This window comes from Phascolarctos cinereus, unplaced genomic scaffold (assembly GCF_003287225.1).
Source record: "Phascolarctos cinereus isolate Bilbo 61053 unplaced genomic scaffold, phaCin_HiC Scaffold_1;HRSCAF=81, whole genome shotgun sequence".
NCBI classification, from domain to species: Eukaryota; Metazoa; Chordata; class Mammalia; order Diprotodontia; family Phascolarctidae; genus Phascolarctos; species Phascolarctos cinereus.
The window spans coordinates 279,714,674-279,732,669 of record NW_027555514.1 but is presented as its reverse complement, the minus strand read 5'-3'; the positions used below and the strand labels follow the sequence as shown (position 1 = coordinate 279,732,669).

At 51.1% G+C, this 17,996-nt stretch overlaps 1 protein-coding gene across 1 annotated transcript in view; it reads left to right on the top strand.

Annotated features, from left to right (window-relative positions):
• MYH9 (myosin heavy chain 9) overlaps nt 1-17,996 on the top strand; it is an 80,756-nt gene that overhangs the window by 48,184 nt on the left and 14,576 nt on the right. Inside the window, 15 exon segments of the mRNA XM_020982493.2 lie at nt 571-598; nt 2,107-2,200; nt 6,685-6,735; nt 6,737-6,778; nt 7,451-7,514; nt 8,495-8,593; nt 9,229-9,372; nt 10,515-10,610; nt 11,355-11,473; nt 12,150-12,302; nt 12,603-12,776; nt 13,848-14,021; nt 14,481-14,595; nt 16,660-16,853; nt 17,123-17,244. Coding sequence (XP_020838152.1) covers nt 571-598; nt 2,107-2,200; nt 6,685-6,735; nt 6,737-6,778; nt 7,451-7,514; nt 8,495-8,593; nt 9,229-9,372; nt 10,515-10,610; nt 11,355-11,473; nt 12,150-12,302; nt 12,603-12,776; nt 13,848-14,021; nt 14,481-14,595; nt 16,660-16,853; nt 17,123-17,244 — 1,669 coding nt within the window.

The following is a 17,996-nucleotide window of genomic DNA, read 5'->3' as shown; positions in this document are numbered from 1 at the left end:
AGTTCCTGACTCATTGGGCAGATTGCTAGGGAAACCGAAGGAAAGACTTTCCTTCCCACTAATTTCTCTTTTTCAAACCTACTTTCAACATGCAGGCAAGTACTAGATCAAATAATGCCCTCCTCCCTGTAGTGATGTTGACTTAATCAAGGCAGGGGACAGTTGGTTTGAGGGGAAAGAATGGAAAAGGCAATTTTAAGTCCATGGCTGCAGGCCTCCCTGTTATTTCCTCCAGGTTTCTTGTGCTTATTTATAAGGCAAGATTGGAGGACCTTCTAGGCCACATGTGTGGGTAACCTGGCCCAGAGGTAATAGAAACATGCATCATTCCTCTCTCCTTTGGCCGTCACTTAGCTCGGGAGGTACGAGGGGCTGCCTGCTGCCCTTACCACCCCAGAGGGCCCTCCCAACAGGGACGTGTGGCCACGCTAGCCGAGGAGCGCTCCTACCCCACGTGTGCTTCATGTTTTGGACCACAGCGGGACTCCCTTTCCATGGGCTGAACAAAGAGCTTTTGTGAGTAGCGGATGGTTATTCTGATCTGTCTCACCCCTGTTTCCTTTGTTTCAGATCGAGAAGACCAGTCCATTTTGTGCACGTAAGTGGGTTTTGTTTTGTTTTTTTTTAAACATCGTGATGCTGTGTTCCATGTGTTCTTCCCTGACCTGTTTTCAAGAAGGGGTAGATTTGTGTGTCATGTGAAGAAGAATTTATCTCCCCTTCAGCATGTTTTGATTCCCTGATTCCCAGATTCCTTTTCCCAAGTGGCAAGGCCCAACTTCTAGTTCCATTCGGTGCCATCTGACTCTACTGTGGGGACGGCCTTTATGTCATAGGGAGAGATTTAATTTACCTTCCCCCAAGGAGCCTTCAGCTCCACACAGAAGTCTGGTGTACTTGGGTTTGAGTAATTTCTAAGTCCCCAAGCCACAGCACAGCTCCCTCTGGAGAGGAAAGCAATCCTTCTCTTACTGAAAGAGTTAATAATGGTCTAAAACATTTTGGTTTTAGTCCAAGTAAAATTTTGAAGGAACTTTAAGTCCCTTTGACCCACCAGCAGCTGTCTCCGATTCATTCCTAAACCATTTGGATATGAAAGCTGCCAAGTGACCTGGCCAAGCCATGGACACAAATTTACTTCTGCCAGGCCTCCTGAGGACCATGGGAAACTCTCTAAGCAGGGATTCCACAAAGCAGTGTTTGGCTATAGCTAGCAGTCTGGTCGTTAGGGGGATTGGATGTTAAACAGGGTAAAAAGGGAAAGCTCCCCAGGCCAGGAGAATTGAATATGAGTCTCTAACGGCAGCTGGAACAGAAGATGGCTGTGGGGACTGTGGGGGCTGGGGAAGTGACACACCCACTTATGGATGCCGTGACCTGAAGAGTGGGTGTGATTGTAGTGAGCTCTGGGCCACAGGACTTGTGACACCAAGTGAATGCCGCCATGACTCTGATTCCAGTTGGACTGCTGCTCCCTTCCTGAATTGATGTGTTTAAGAGGGAGGCACAACAGAAAATAGGCAAGATGGGATAAGATCTGCAAACGCAGCAACACAGACGTCTAGAGGGGCGAGCTCAGCTCAGGTTGGGTTTTTCTGAAGCTCTGCTCTCCTGCAGACCCAGAATGAAGCAGGAACACACGACTATGGGCTCAGGACCAAATTCAGAATGGGCCAGAGGGGAAGGGACAGAGGACCCCGCAACAGCAGCTTACCCCAGAGGAGGGTTGGGAGGGGAGGGGAGGATACTTGGAGCCATGACTAACTGCAGGGAAACAGAAGAGTCAAAAGAGGGGGGGAATGAAGTGAGTCACAGAATCGTGGTCAGCGGGGAATGGCCTCAATGTCGTGGTAGAGCTGTTGGCAAGGACAAGGGAGACTTCAGTAGGAAGGCAGTGAGAAGCCACCCCAAGGAAATCAGTGGAGGAAAGCCCAAGTCTATCACTGCTCCCCACTAGTGTGACAGAAGGGAGCCCCAGACTAGACCAGAAGATCAAAGCCAATGTTTGGCTGTCACCATGTAGAGCTGGGGAAGGGTTGGGAGAGAAGGGAGCCCTTCAGGAGCGTCCTCCACACATCTCATTGCTTCCTTGGATCTCTTTGTCAGGGGGGAATCAGGAGCTGGAAAGACTGAGAACACCAAGAAGGTCATTCAGTACCTGGCTTACGTGGCTTCTTCGCACAAGAGCAAAAAGGACCAGGTGAGTCCCCTCTCTTGCTTTCCTTTGGTTTCTTTGGCCAGGTAATTGTCAGGGACTGAAGCGCTTTTGATTTATCCTGGATTTCTGATCTCAGGAAATGAAGAAGGTGGGCAGCCCATGACCTCTGGGACGTATACCCAGAGTTAGCACTCCTGACTATGGTTTTTTAGGGACCGCCGAGGTGCCGTTAGGGAAGGCCTAAGTTGGCCATGACAGCAGGGAGCACTTTTGGAGAAACTGCTAGATGGTGTGTGAAGCCATTCTTTCTGAAGGCCTGCTCCAGTGAGTGCTTCCTCACAGCTTGGGCCTGGCTCTTGGTTTAAAAAGGAAGCCATTTTGATCGATGTATTTTGGTTTTATGTCACATTTTCTAATGTATTCTTCCCTGCCTCCCTCTTTTAGAGAATTGCCCCTTATAACAGTTAAAAAAAAAAAAGCAAAAACAATTTAGCAAAACTACTATCAGAGTGTCCAACCTATTTGCATTGTTCTGCAGCCCTGGCCCCCACCTTTGTTTTTGAAGGCTTTGCCAGAGTAGTCCAGGCCTTGGCAGTATATGCCCGGTGACCAGGTGGGGGGGGGGCGCTGTTCATCCTCTGGTTGGCCCCAGAATACGCATGTGGGGATGAGTAGGGGGCGGTAATGATTTTTTTTTTATGTGTGATCTGGTGGGGGAGGACCGTGTGAGCTGAAGAGCTGGCCCTCCCCTGCATCAGGCTGGGGGTGCTGGGCAGACAGCGGTTCCAAATGTGTGCTTCGAAGTCCGGTGCTAATGCCAGTGGGGGCTGTCCCCCCAGGAAAAGAGGCCACCTCGACACTTGTCTTACGTGCATTTTTCCCCCCTCCCTTGATGGATTATGGTCGAACTCGTCAGCCGTGTCCTCGTTAGGTGAGCCGCACGTTTGCTGCACGTTTTGCACCAGGAATGCGTGTTCTCCCCATCGTGTGTCCTGATTTTTCCCCCCAATGAGCTTTTCACTCCACACCGTACCACCTGCAGCTCGAATGGTTCTCATAGACCCTGCTCACTGTTTGGAGGGGAGGTCGAAGGCTAGAGATTTGTGATTCGTTGTCACCTGCTCAGAGTGATACTGCTAATTGGTCCCAGGGCCTCATTGCCCAGCCTTTATTACTCAGTGAGCCCCGCTCCGGGCCCTTAACCTGAAACTTGGCCTAGCGCACTGTGCCTGAAATGTTCCTCTCCTGGGACCTGGCCTCAGTGGGATCGTGTGGAAGTCACTAGTAGCATCCTTGCCCACTCTGTTGCAAGCCAGATGTGGACAGGACCTACCCCCTGCCTGGAGGTCACCGTGGCTGCCAGGGAAGGCTCCAGGGAAGGCTCCCTCTGGTTGGGGCTTGGCAGTCAATCTTAAGCATGACTGTGTGTCTCTTTCTCTTTCACGTGCACCCACGTTTCTGAGCTTCAGTATAAACCACGGTGCCAGTGATATCCTCGGTAGCTACTCTTGGTACCTGGACATCTTGGTGGCTGTGTTCAGCATAAGTGTGGTGGAGGGGAGGTGTCTTTGCATGCAGACCTGGGGTGTGGACATTCTTAATGTCTTAATGAGAACAGACTTCTGGAACGGAACCAAGTGGAACCTTCAAGGTGCCAAACTGCACACGGCTCTGATGTTTTTTTCCGTGGGGCGTTAGTGGTTATATTTAGAAACTCTTAAGGTTTCTTTTTTCCCTCCTTCCCACCCCTCTTTTATTTTCCATTCCTCACTTTTTAGGAGGTTTATTTTTAAAACAGAGCCGTGAGGTTGGGGCTTAGGTCTCCAGCTATACTTTAAAAAAAACATTTCTTGTTCCAGTGAAGTAAAGTATTTCTTGAATCTCTCTGGTGTCCTCTGTCTAGGGGAGTGGACACTCTCCTTGCCCTTGGGTTTGGCCCCACATAGACTCTGCTGCCAGATAGGAATGCAGAGGAGGCTCCAGTCAGGAGTAATTTGTGTAGTTTGGAGTAATCAGGGAAAGCTTCCTGGAGGAGAAAGAAAGTGGAAGTTTCTGGGCATCCCTTCCATTGGGCTTGGACACAGTCTGGACGCTGTCTGGGCCGCGTTGTCCCTTACTGAGTGCCTTGTTCTTTGGTTGGGTAGACCCGTTCAAGCCAGGGGCTCATTTAGTCTTTATGTATCTATGTTGATCAATTTGTCTGTATTTGTCTGTCTGTCTGTCTGTCTGTCTGTCAGTCATCTGTGTCAGCTACCTTCTGTGAACCCAAGGCCCGAGTCCCTTCTGTCTGCAAGGAGTTGCTGGGGCCACAAGGACCCAAACAGGACTTTCTCTTTTGCCTTTCTCTGGAGAGGAAGGTCTGGCAGAAGGCTTGAGCGTGGCCACATAGAAGGCCTTGTTCGGTGGAGCAGGTCACCTTGGCTAAGCAGGCTTTCCTGTAATGGCCTCGTGGCTGTGCCAGCAACTCCCCCCACCGTAGTCTATCACCCAGGCACATGCTGGGTCTTTGTAGAAGCTGTGAACATATATTAAAAAGAGCTCATGATTGTATGTTATGCATAGTTAATTGCATTTTAAAATCTCCAGCATGGTTAATTAGATTTAAAAAAAAAAGAGAAAACCCACCAATTAGTTGTCTTGCTCTTCCGTGTGGCTTTCCTTCTGCCCTTAGAATGGGAGCTTTTGGGTGTGTTCAGCATTCCATGGTCACTCCTCACGGTCCTAGACATAGACCTCGGAGCCTTCTCTTGTTGCAGGCGGAAGGCTCAGCCGGCCAGGAGAGGCAAAGGCTTCCAGAGTTCTCTCTCCTCAGAAGGAAAAAGAGAGTGAGGTGGCTTCTTATCTTGGGGGGAAGGCTAGACATGTGGCTGGAAAGGAGTATCTAGTGGGTAGAAAGCAGGCCTCCTCCCAGACTGCTCCCAAAGGCTGTGGCAACCAGCCTTCCCAGGCCAGCCCTCCTTCAGCAGTGCAAGAGTGAGTGGAAGCCTGGAGGCTGGGTGTCTGCTGGTGCCAAAAACATCCACGTAGCCATGTTACTCTCATTTTTATGCTTGTGGTCTGGCCTGTTGATCAGTTCTTCATGGGGAAGGCATTACACTGCTGATCCACATTGTCTGGAAATGAAAGGTTTCTCTTGCTTTTGCTATTTGTAGAACTCCTAGCCTGAGATCTGGCCACTTTGACAGATTGTTAGGAGGGTCCAGTCTCTGTCTGCTCTTTGCCACCCTGCTGCATCTGGTGCCGCTTGGGGCTTTGCATTAGAAGGCTGCGTGCAGTCAGGGAGATCAGCGCTATTGGTCCAGTTCTCCGTGAGGAGCCTGGGCTTGGTCTGTCCCTTGTACGTGAGCACAGGCCGCTGACCGGCTCAAACAGGTCTCCTGACCCAGGAGAAGGTGGCCAGAAGAGGAACGGAGGCTGCCTGCTCACCCGTCATCAGTGGCTGAATTCTAGGGGCATTAGCATGTGGCCATCAGAGCCCTGGGCTAGGAGCTAAGGGCCCTTCGTCCTCATTGCCCGCTCCGCCCCTTAGTAGCCCTGTGGCCTCTTAGCTATCAAATGGGGACAGTTCCTGGTCTGCCCACCTGCCAGCCTAACCAGGTTGTTGGAGGCATTCAGGGTTAGAATCTTTCAAAGGAAACACTGGAGGCAGTGTCTGTGTGACCCGGCCCAGGTTTTTGATCTCTAAGTTGGGGGTGAGGGGAATGCTGTCGCCTCTGACTAGCATCCTTGGTCATAGATGGGGAACGTCCATTACAGAGGGCTGGGGCAGTTGGTGTTACTCTGTTGCCGATGCTGACTAGGGTCCCGTGGGCCATATGTATAGGACTGGCCTGCCCAGAGACAGAGCCCAGGCTGGCTTGGAGGATGCCCATCGTGTATCATCTCTTCCCCCCCGGATGACCTTGGGCAAGTCAGGAGAACCTCTCTGGGCCTGAGTTTCCTCCTGTAAAACGAGGGGGTTAAACTAGATGACCACCCCCATCCCTTCCCGTTTCTCTAGCACTTTAAGCCCGGCAGACACCGGCCCTCAGGACAGGCGGGCTGTGCAGTTCGCGCCATCCCCCGTCTGGAGGTGAAGAAACTTGGTCTGAGGTTGAGTCGTGGGCCAAGGGACGTTAGAACTGGAAGGGAGCTGCCCCAGGATGGGGGCCAGCCGGGCTCCAGCCGCCCCTACAGAGCATTGAACTAATTAGCTGACCTGCAGCAAGTCGCTCCCCTTCCAGCCTCAGTTTTCTCGTCTTTCAGATGAGTCTATTGTTCTGGGGGACATCCAGCAACTCTTCTAGCTGCACACGCCTGTGCACGTCACTTGTGGCACGAGGGACGTTCTTTCCTTCTAGGGCTGGGCCCCAGCAACCAAAAAGACCAGGGGCTGTTGGTGATTGCACAGGCTGTGGAAGGCAAGCTGGCGGGAAGTCTGCTGTTGATGTTTGGCAGGCCCCTCGTGCCACCTATGCCTGGTTCTGATGGGCTCATTGACCCAAACTGGTCACTGAGCATCACTCTTCCTCTGTATTGCTTCACAGGGTGAACTGGAGCGACAGCTGCTGCAGGCCAACCCCATCCTGGAGGCCTTTGGGTAATGCCAAGACCGTGAAGAATGACAACTCTTCTCGATTTGTGAGTGGCTCCTCCCCTCCCCCAGCAGTGCCTTCTGGGCTCAGCCCGAACCCTACCACAGGACTGCAGGAGACCTTTCCTCCCCTAGCCCTAGCCCCTGCCCCCCTCCTGCTTCAGTGACGTTCTCCCCTACTCTGTGTAGATCTGTTTTATTTATGCTGTCTCCCCCCTTAGAAAGGGAACTTCTTGAGGGCAGTGCCTGGTTTTGCCCTGCCTTGTATGTCCCCTGCACACTTAGTATGGGACCAGCTATCTCTATTTTTTCCTATCCTTCCCTGACCTCAGGGTGCTTTTAGATTGGGTATTCCCTTCTGGGAAGGGAGAATTGTCCTGCTTTAATAATACCTACTAAGTGTAGTCTGATACTTAGCCCCACCTCCCCAGTAGACTGGGCTGTCTGCTGGCCTCTACAGTAAGAGGCCAGCAAGGCAGGGCGTGGAGGAACTTGACCATCATCTCCCAACTTTGACCCGTGGCTGAGGAGCCAGGTGGACTGGCCCCATTTCCTGTATGACCCTGGTGCCAGCTGCAAAGGCACAGAGCTGTGCCCGGCCCTCCAGAAGTGCCAGACGTGCATTGGGCCCAGCAGATGAGTGAGCTCTGCTGCCTAGGCTGAATGACCAGAGCACTGGATATGGGTCGGCCTCTCTGATCTCTTTTATGTCTCCTCAGGGCAAGTTCATTCGGATCAACTTTGATGTCAATGGTTACATTGTGGGAGCCAACATCGAGACTTGTATCCTTGATGTTGACCCATTCCCAGGTTCTAAGGTGGAAGAGGAAGACCATGCCTGGATGGACTCCGACTTAGCTTCTCCATTCCAGAGGGTGTCTCCTCTCCGGGGTTGGGATGCAAGCCAATACTGAATCACTGTATCAATCGAGGCTTTTTATATACATATATATATATATGTATATATAAATGATTGTATAATATCAGTATATTTTCTTTTAATACCATAAATACACACTTTATTTTTTAAGTTAAAATAAATAAAAAGGTAAAGGTTGTGAAAAGAACATGAAAGCCAGCAGATGACGCACAAAAGCCTAGTATTTTAACTTAACATTGACCTGCATATAGCCTATGACCAAATACTTGAGCATTTAAGTATTTTAAGTACTTTTAAGTATTAAGGTACTGTAAACATCCCGTGAAAGAAAAAGAAAAAATTCAGACTTGTGGTAGAAAGGGAGGGCCAGAAATGTTTATGTGGATTTTCCAGCCTGCAGGGTTGCTATGCCCCGAACCCTTGCCATGTGGAAGGTACAGCTGTATATTTGTCTCTTAAAAGGAGCCTGGTAGAGTAAGGCTCATGGCATTTTGAGTTCGGTTCTTCATTGCAATAAAGCATTTCCTACATGTGCTGGCTACAAGCCAACCTCAGGTTTGGCCACCATATTGGTTTCAGAACTCAAATGAGGGTTATTTTGAAACTATTTCCCCTTCTCCACTAAGGGCATTATAATCCCATAATTGTTTTTTGTGCCTGACCCTTTATAAGAAAAGTACCATTTAAGTTATTCAAGATATTGCTGTGAAGTAAACACGAAGACTGGTTAGACCCTCTGGTCTTAATAGATTAGATCCCAGGTGGTTGTTTTGACTTTGCTTACATAACTTTTTGTCTGATGAAGTTCCAGCTGTTTCTGTAGGGAGTTTTTCTTCCCTTTTCATTGCGTTTCACCCAGAATAGTTCCTTGACGTTTTCAAAGATCTTTTGGAGAAATCACGGGCCATCCGTCAAGCCAAGGAAGAACGGACCTTCCATATCTTCTACTATCTGCTGTCCGGGGCTGGAGAACACTTGAAGAGTGAGTCTGGGGACGTCCAAGAGTAGAGCAGACACCAGTGAAGACAGGAGAGGCAGCCACAGAGGCCCAGCCGAGGGCTCTCTTTTATATTTTCAGACGTGCATGCTTTTTAATGCTGAAACAATCTGATCTCCACAGCACGCACGTAAAATCCTACATGACGGCCCACACGGGAGCTGGCATTTGTCAAGTGTCATCTTGGCGCCTTGGCTTGTCTCAGCGTGGCCTGCGCGTTGGGTTTCCTATGGGCTCTAAGCCCCGTCCTTTGTTGACCCTGGGGGTAGGCAGGGTGGTCAGCCCATCAGTCCCTTATCTTTTCCTTTGCTGTCTCAGGGACTTGTCTTCGGTTTCTGGGTCTATGTCTGTCCATGGGCTGGGGCTATAATAGCTCAGGCTTATACAGTGCTTGTTGTGTGCTAAGCACTGTTCTGTCAGTGTGTGTGGGAATTAGCGGGGCTGAGGCAAGTCTGTAAACCCCTCATGAGGATGGCGAGGGCCCCGACTCGGCTGTTTCCATCCTTTGGCCCTGCTTCCTCCATGCCGGAGCGAGGGCTCCGATGAGGCGATCTCCAGCGACACCCCTTGCAGCTCCCCGTCTGTGGCCCCGTGGACTTCACATGTCTTTGCCTTTGCAGCTGACCTCTTGTTGGAGCCCTACAACAAGTATCGTTTCCTGTCCAATGGGCACGTCACCATCCCAGGCCAACAGGACAAGGATATGTTCCAGGAGACCATGGAAGCCATGAGGATCATGAGCATTCCTGAGGAGGAGCAAATGGGTATGATGGCGGTCGGGGACGAGATGGTCTTCGGGCTCGGTTCACATTAGGGGGTAGAAATTGAGGACGAAACGGGCCTGGCTTATTGCCAGTTCACATCTTGGAGCAGCATCAGCAGGGGAGGGTGAGGCAGAGGTTCCAGGTGATAGGACAGTCTTCTTCCTTCCACCTCCACTCTTCTCTAGCCCATGGCTCTGTTCCAACTACTACCGACCTCCCTAGAGGCTGTGTGTTGAGGAAACTGGAGAATTTGGTCTTTTTCAGTTGAGTTGAATCGAAAGAAGGGTCTCTGGGCCACTGATGGACACAGCAGCTGATTTCAGATTGGGAAGCATTCACTTTTATGCTAAGAGAGAACTTTGTGGCCCAGGTCTGCCTCCATCATGAGGAAATTTGGCTTATTGAAATATGGGGGAGAGTAGACTTGGGGTACATTGGGCAGTCTCTGTCTGGCTCAGAGGAGATTTCATCTGCAGGTCCTGTGAATCTTTCTGCCTTTGACCTGGCTTTGGAACCTCAATTCTCCAGTGGTCTTCATTCAGTTCAGACTGGATGAGAAGGAAGCCATTTATCTCAATTTGGCTCTATTTCTATTCAATAGAAAGATTAAAGATTGAAAAAAAAGCCAACCCTCTGTCTGCCTCAAGCTGCCCAGCAGTTAGGCAGAGGAGAGGAAACGTGCATAGCCTCCTTGGAGAAGAGGGCTCCTGTTTTAAGGGCAGGGCACATATACAGACATGTGATTGTGAAATTGGAAGAAGGGGGTGGGCTTCTTGGGGGAGGTGTGGCCCCCAAGCAGGGCAAAGTGGGATCAGGTCAGGGGCACCTGCTCTTCCTTCTGCCTGTCCCCTGACAGCCATGGCAGTGAATAGGAATCCAGGGCTGGCCTGGCACACTGCTCTGATGAGCATGGTGCTAGCTGTAGGAGAAGGAAGCCATGTGGAATGCAAAGTAAATTTTTAGTAGCAGCAGAATCACTAAAGGGATAGAGAGCTTCCTCTCAACCAGGAAGTTGCGGGTTCAAATTCCACACATCCTGACTGTGCTAACCCGGACAAGTCCCTTAACCTCTCGATACACATTCGCCCCACCCCCCTTTGCAGCAGCAGGCCCTCACTTGGCCTTTGTGTCCTTCTCCACAGGCTTGCTGAGAGTGATCTCAGGGGTCCTTCAGCTCGGCAATATCGCCTTCAAGAAGGAGCGCAACACTGACCAGGCCTCTATGCCAGACAATACAGGTACGGGGCCACTCGGGTGATGCTGGAACAGTTACCCTGCCATACTGCAGCCCATCGACCGTGCTCCCTGCCTCCATCTGGCTGAGGAGCAGAATCTTTGTTGGATTTAAGTTGGAGGGAAAGGACTGCAAATAGAAAAAGAGACATAGTCCTTGCTCTCCTGAAGCTCCGTGTGATTGGCAGAGACCACATGTGGAAAACCCACAGACTAGAAGGGCCTTGGACAGTGGACAGTAATGGCAGAGGGGTATTTAGGGCCTAGAGGGCAGGGAAGGTGGCAAGGCCTGGGGGCGTTGGCATAGTAAGAGCCTGCTGGGCCTCTGGCTTGTCACAAGCAATAGGGTTCCTGAATCTGTCTACTCAAAGCTCAGGGCAATTGTATGGTCAAGGAGAGAGACTGCTCCTAGCGGGCGTGGGCCTAACACTGTCCCAGCTGCAGGCTGGCCTGGATGGGCTTGTGATGGAGTGGGTGGGGGACCTCTAACATGGGGTAAAGCGCCTCCTCTTCAGCTCAGGTGAGCCTTTCATACATCACCCAAAGGAATGTCGCTGCATTTCTCTGGGCTTCACAGGAGCAAAAGAGGGCATGAGGGGGCCTTTCCTGCTGGGCATGTGGCCCAGTGGGTGGGTGGGCACTGTCCTAGTGCAGATGGGCATGGAGCTGTCCTGCTCTTTCTGACTGACCGCTCTTGTCCAGCCCCTCCCAAGGGTTTAATTTTTTCTCTCTTGCCTGAATACCTGTAGCTGCCCAAAAAGTCTCCCACCTTCTGGGGATCAACGTGACTGATTTCACTCGAGGGATCCTCACGCCTCGAATCAAGGTTGGACGGGATTATGTACAGAAAGCCCAGACCAAAGAACAGGTACGTCTTTTACGTCACACCAGCTGTCTCGTGACAAACTTTTCTTGAACGTGTCCTTTCAAAAACATTCAGTTTTTTTGTCTTTTGTTTTCACAACCACTCTGTCACCAGTCCGATTCCCTATCACAAGCAATTCTTTTTTTTAAATAAAAAGAGGAAGAAGAGAGGGGGAAAGTCAGCCTAACTAATCAATACATTGAAAAATCGATGCCGTGTCCCACATCCCTGGATGGGCACGGACCAGACTGGTCTTTTCTGAGGAAGGCAGAGGAAAGGAGAGGCAGTCAGGATGGCCCACCCCTTTAAGCTGACCTGCAATGGGGCCATTTCTATCACTGCATGTGTCTGAGTTGGCTTTCTACCCACTGCACCACACTGCCCTCATTGCTGCTCTGGGATGCTGGGACTCCTGATGAAGGTTTGACTTCTCTCCCTTAGTTTTACTGGTGACTTTACTGTAATTGTGAAATGAGCAAGACTTGAGGGTGTGCCATTAGGTCACCAGGGATATGAGACAAGACACACATACACACACACACACACACACTCACACTCACTCACTCACTCACTCACTCACTCTCACACTCTGTCGGGCTCGTGACGGTCAGGGCCGTGTCTGCCAGGGAAACGCCTTCACTTTTCCATTGATCTTTCCCTTGCCTCCCTTCCCTTACAGGCCGACTTTGCCATTGAGGCTTTGGCCAAAGCTACGTACGAGCGGATGTTCCGCTGGCTCGTGATGCGCATCAACAAGGCGCTGGACAAGACGAAGAGGCAGGGCGCCTCCTTCATCGGCATCCTGGACATCGCTGGCTTTGAGATCTTTGATGTGAGCCTTTCTCCATCGTCATCATAGGCCAAGGGGCTGCTCTTTGTGGACCCCCAGGATCCCTGCCTGCCTTCTAGTTTGGATGGGGCCTAGACCCCCCCTGCCCCACAAAAGTGTGAGGTTCTGCCGTGCACAGTCTCAGCAGTGATTAGGGCGTGGCCAGTAGGCAGGGGAGAGGTCAGTCCTTCCTTGCAGGGCTTGGCCTGCCTGACCCCACTGGCCTCATTCCTGGGGAGCAGGGCTGGTCGGCCCTTCCGGTAAGCACCCAGCCTCACTGGCCCCTCGTTTGCCTCTTTGCAGCTGAACTCTTTTGAGCAGCTCTGCATCAACTACACCAATGAGAAGCTGCAGCAGCTCTTCAACCACACCATGTTCATCCTGGAGCAGGAGGAGTACCAGCGCGAGGGCATTGAGTGGAACTTCATTGACTTTGGCCTGGACCTGCAGCCCTGTATCGACCTCATCGAGAAGCCTGTAAGCCCCGGCCTTGGCACTCTGAGTCCCTGTCCCATTCCCCTCTGTTCTCTGGCTCTCACTCTAGCCAGGATCACTCAGTGATCTCTGAGGAGCCTTCATGGGGCCCTGGGGTAGAGCCCAGGAGAACTGCAGCTCACGTGCTTTGAGGCCGGCTCAGTTCACCTGGGAGTGAGTGTGACCTTGCCCCACTGTCACTGCCCCCTCAGCACAAGGGTCCTGATTATCTGATTCCCAGGCCTGGGGCTGAGCAGCTCCTCTGTCTGTGGGAATGATAAGTCCGATCCAGCCCCGGCCAAAGTCTAGGGTTTCATCGTCTGACCAATCAGCTGGCCTGGGTATGGGTTTGCAGCCGCTCAGCCCCGGCCTGCTGGCCAAGGGGGGAGAGTGTGAACTCTGCTCCTGCCATCTTTGGAAAGCCCCACGGCAAAGCAGAGCACATTGCAGCCAGTCTCTCCCTGTGAGGGGCTGTTCTCTTTGTAACCCTCTTGTAACAAGAAATCTCCTTCCACCAGCTTCAGATGAAGAGATAGCTCTTCCTTGATAGTCTCCATAACCAGATGCTGCCCATGAGCCCTTCGATTTAGCAAGCTCCCTATGACTACTTCTGTGTACAAAAGAGGTTCTAATGGTCAGTAGCGCCCCTCCTTTGCAGACGAGCAAATGGGGCCTCTTAGAAGTTGAGTCGCTTCCCCTTAGACGAGTAAATGTCTGAGGTCTGGGATTTCAGCCAGGCCCCAACTCCAGGCTGGGATTCTGTCCATCGCACCCCCACCTCTAGGGTGCCTGTGTAGGTTGGTTTTGCAGCCTCTTCTGGAGTGGGAGCAGGGTTGCTCTGATCTGGAACATAGCCCCTCATTTCCTCTCCTTCAGTAAACATGAATTAGCTTGGATCATTGGGGAAATATTTTTTCATTAATGGAATCTTTTGATTCTCAGTAAATTCCAGATTCCATTGTTTTAAAGGTCTCAATAAGCTGAGAATTGGTGGTATGAGATCAAGTGTGGTATGGACAGGTGGCTTCTCCCCCTTCAGAGCCTGACTCTGTCCCGTTTTCTGTGCTCCCCTAGGCGGGCCCCCCTGGCATCTTGGCGCTTTTAGATGAAGAATGTTGGTTCCCCAAAGCCACAGACAAAAGCTTTGTAGAGAAGGTGATGCAGGAGCAGGGCACACACCCAAAGTTCCAGAAGCCCAAGCAGCTGAAAGACAAAGCTGACTTTTGTATCATTCACTACGCTGGCAAGGTAAGGAGCAGTCTGGCTCCCTCTCTGGAGGGCTGTGGAGAGAGGGGGTGGGAGGATCATCTGAGCGCCGAGAGGGCCAGCCCACCTCTGGCAACGGGCTTCACAAAGGGGCCCTGGGGCTGGGTCCAAGCTGACTTGACTGGTATATGATGCCTCCTGGGCTTTCCTTATTTGAGAAGATCTGCCCATCAGGACTAAATCTTACCATTTATACGTGTCCAGAGAAACTTTGCCTCTGTGGGGAATATTTTCCCAAGGTATTTTGGTATAAATATCCCTATGGGATGAAGCCATTCCCCTCACATGCTGGCAGGTGCCCATTCCCAATTTTTGCAGACCAGCCTTGCCCTTGAGCACGCACCAGGGACCTTCCGGCCTGCATTGTTGGCTTTCACCCTAGTCACATCCATCCCCAGGCTGCCCAGTTCTTGTGATGGCTAAGGACCCTTCCTTTTTCAGGTTGATTATAAAGCTGACGAATGGCTGATGAAGAACATGGACCCCCTGAATGATAATATCGCCACACTTCTCCATCAGTCCTCAGATAAATTTGTCTCCGAACTGTGGAAAGATGGTATGCCCTTAACCCTCTGGATTTGTTATTTATGTGAGGTCTGGTCTACTGTCTTTGGTTTGGAAGGCAGAGCCCCCAGATGAAGTTTGCTGCCCCACCACCACCATCACCTCATCCTCCATGCTTTATTTGAACTTGACTTTGCCAAATAGTTTCTGTGCAAGGGAAAGGGATCTTCTTAGATTGAGAAGAGTCAGCCTTTGGCACTGAGCCACATTCTCAGCAATCCCCGGAAAACCCTAAGGCCAGGGGACGGACAGATGGGAACGAACACACACACACACATGCACACACACGCGCACACACACACACACACACACACACACACACACACACACACACCCCTTCCCATCCTTTTCTCTCTCCGTGTTTGGCTGTGCTTCTCTTTAAATGTGGGAATTTCCAAGAGGGTGGTGCTCCTTAAAAAGAGGCTCTTCTGGGTGGTTTACTAAGTTTCCTTTTGATCTTCTCAGAGCAGATACCTTTTTTTAAGTGTGTCTCAATTTTGTCGTTGGTTTTTCCTTTTCTTTGTCTTGGGTTTTGCTTTAATGTCTCTGTTCCAGAAATGCAGAACACTCAGAGAGCTTATTTCTATCAACACTTTCCTATTCTTCACCTAGAACCAGGTGACTGGGCCACTCAAGTGTTCTGCTCTGTGTGTGTGTTATACATTCTAGAGCCACGCAAGGAATGGAATGCGAGACGTTCCATTGGAGTCTTCTCCTTTTGGCCCTTCCTACCTTGCCCCTAGTAACCTCATGACCTTGTCCCTTAGACTAGGAGAAACTAATCCCTTCCCTGCTGTGTTCCTCCATCAGATAGACACGAGTTTAGATGCTTGTGGAGTCCATGCAATGAACCTGTTCCCAAGCCCACTTTAGCAAGGAGAGTGACGGTTGCTTGGATGTCAGCAGCCACGCAGCATCCTGAGTTGGTGGGGTGGGGATGCGGGTGGAGGGGGCTGTGCCTGTGGGGTAAGCGTTAGTGATGTGCCTCTGGGCCTCCCTTAGCTCCTGTGGGCAGTCCGGGGGTCAGGCCTAAGAAGCCTTGGTGAGCCGCTTGGAGCAGGCCCCCATAGGTCTGTAAGGTCGGGACTCCCACCTGCTTTAGTTAGCTGGTCCACCCCTACCAGCCTCAGCCAGTGCTTATGCCATCTACACAGACTGTCAGGACCGGTGCCGTCACCACTCCCTGTCGGTGGAATGTCCTTTTCTGAATTCCGGTGTGCTCGGACACTGTTCACTTGGACGCCCCAGACCAAGTCGTAGCTGCTGCTTTGTAGTGTCAGAGGCAGTGCTTACTGCCTTTGGAGAGCAGGGGCCGATGATAATCCGGGGCAGCCTGGAGGCACAGTTGGCGAAGCCTCTGGAGAAGTTGGAGGATCCCCAAAGCTTTTGGCACTTATCACTAACTGTCCTCCTCCATGTGGGTTTCTCCCATACCATAACTTCCCAAGAGCACCAAGTACCGTCCCCTATTTTATGATGTTAGGTTCAGCATCCCCAGGTGAGAAGGCCCTGCCCAAAGCACAGAGCAGACAGGGCCCCTCAAGGGTCCCAGCCCAACGTCCTTCGTTCCAGTCCCATTTCAGCCCATGGTTTAAAATAGCTTTTTAAAACTGGGAGAGCTGACAAACAGGTTTATGGTTTTCACTGTGTTTCATTTATATGCCATGAGCCATTTTTGAGCATAAGCTCGATTATCATGGTCAGACCTCTCAAACTGGAGCCTAGGTGTGTTGGGCTTCCTTGATTCTAGCCTCGGTCCCTGTTAGGAATAGGAACTCAGGAAGAGATTAGTAGAGAAGATTGGAGTGTCTCTTACACCAGTTGGGATGAATTAATCTGGAAGAGGATGAGGACTGGTGATCACTCTCCAGGGCTTTTTGCCCAAAGACCAGGTCACAGGAATTCACAATTGGTCTGGAAGATCTGTGTAGAGACAAAGCCAGAGGAGCATGGCTGCTTCCTGCTGTCCATCCTCTTCAGGCCTAATGTCGGGTGTCTGCTTCTCCTCCTGCTTCTCTCGGTTGGTTGTTAATCTCCCCTTGTGTGCTCTCTGCAGTCGATCGCATCATTGGCCTTGACCAGGTGGCCGGCATGTCTGAAACGGCTCTGCCAGGCGCCTTTAAGACCAGGAAGGGCATGTTCCGAACAGTTGGACAGCTCTATAAGGAGCAGCTCTCCAAGCTGATGGCCACCCTGAGGAACACCAACCCCAACTTTGTCCGCTGCATCATCCCCAACCATGAGAAGAAGGTAAAAAGAAGACGAGAGCATGGCCTTGGTTAGGAGGCAGAATCTTTGTGCCGTTTTATTCCTCCTGAATCCCCTTTCCAGGTCTTCCTCTGCAGACCCTTTGGGAGGCTCCCCTTGGTTCTTGGTGGAGATGCTGGACTGTAACCTATTGGTTCTGTTCCTTCTCCAGCCAAGTGATATAACTTCTGAGCCCTGCATGTGGGGCATCCCGTTGCCAGCCTGAGGGCACCCTTGGCAAGGGAACACCACCATGTCTTTTCCTTTTCCAGGCCGGCAAACTAGACCCTCACCTTGTCTTGGACCAGCTGCGCTGCAATGGCGTGTTGGAGGGAATCCGCATCTGTCGACAGGGCTTCCCCAACAGGGTCGTCTTCCAGGAGTTCCGGCAGAGGTCAGTTCGGATCAGCATCTCCTGGGGGCCATCCTTCATTTCCTGGCAGAGCCGGGGTCTGTGATTTACACGTCCTTTTTATATTTTACTCGTGAAGTCAAGGCACTTGTTATGGGACTGTAAAATATCCCTGGGAGGGTCAGCCCAGAGATGTGAGACTCAGAGGCAGACATGGCAGTGCCTCCTGATCTGTGCCCCTGAGACAGGGTTGATGCCCCAGTCATGTTGAGGAGCCTTGCTCCCTGGCATCTCTGGCGGCAGTGGAAACACTGCCCCTCTTCCAGCACTACTTTAAAAAAAATTTGTTGATAGTTCTCTGCTTCTGACACTGTCATAATTCTCCTCCTCGTGTACAGCATTTAACAGTACTTAAAGAGTGAGAAGAGTCAGCCCAAGTGATGAGTTCAGTTGATTAACACACGAAAAAGTCCACAGATGTGCGCTGTGTGACCCCTGTGGTCCTGTCTCCTCTTTCTAGCCTTTTTACTTTTTGGTCCATCATTGTTCTTTCCATTTGCGTTGTTGTGGTTACTGTTTTTGTTGCTTCCTTGGCTCTGCTGATTTCATTCCGCATCAGTTCATGTAGATCTTCTCAGGCTTCTCTGTTTTCATCGCACGTGTCACTTTTACGGCATCATAATAATCCGTTACGTGCGCGTGCCAGTTTGTTTGGCCGTTCCCCCACTGATGGGCATCTACTTTGTTTCCAGTTCTTAGCTATCCCAAAAAGTGCTGCCATAAATATCTTGGAA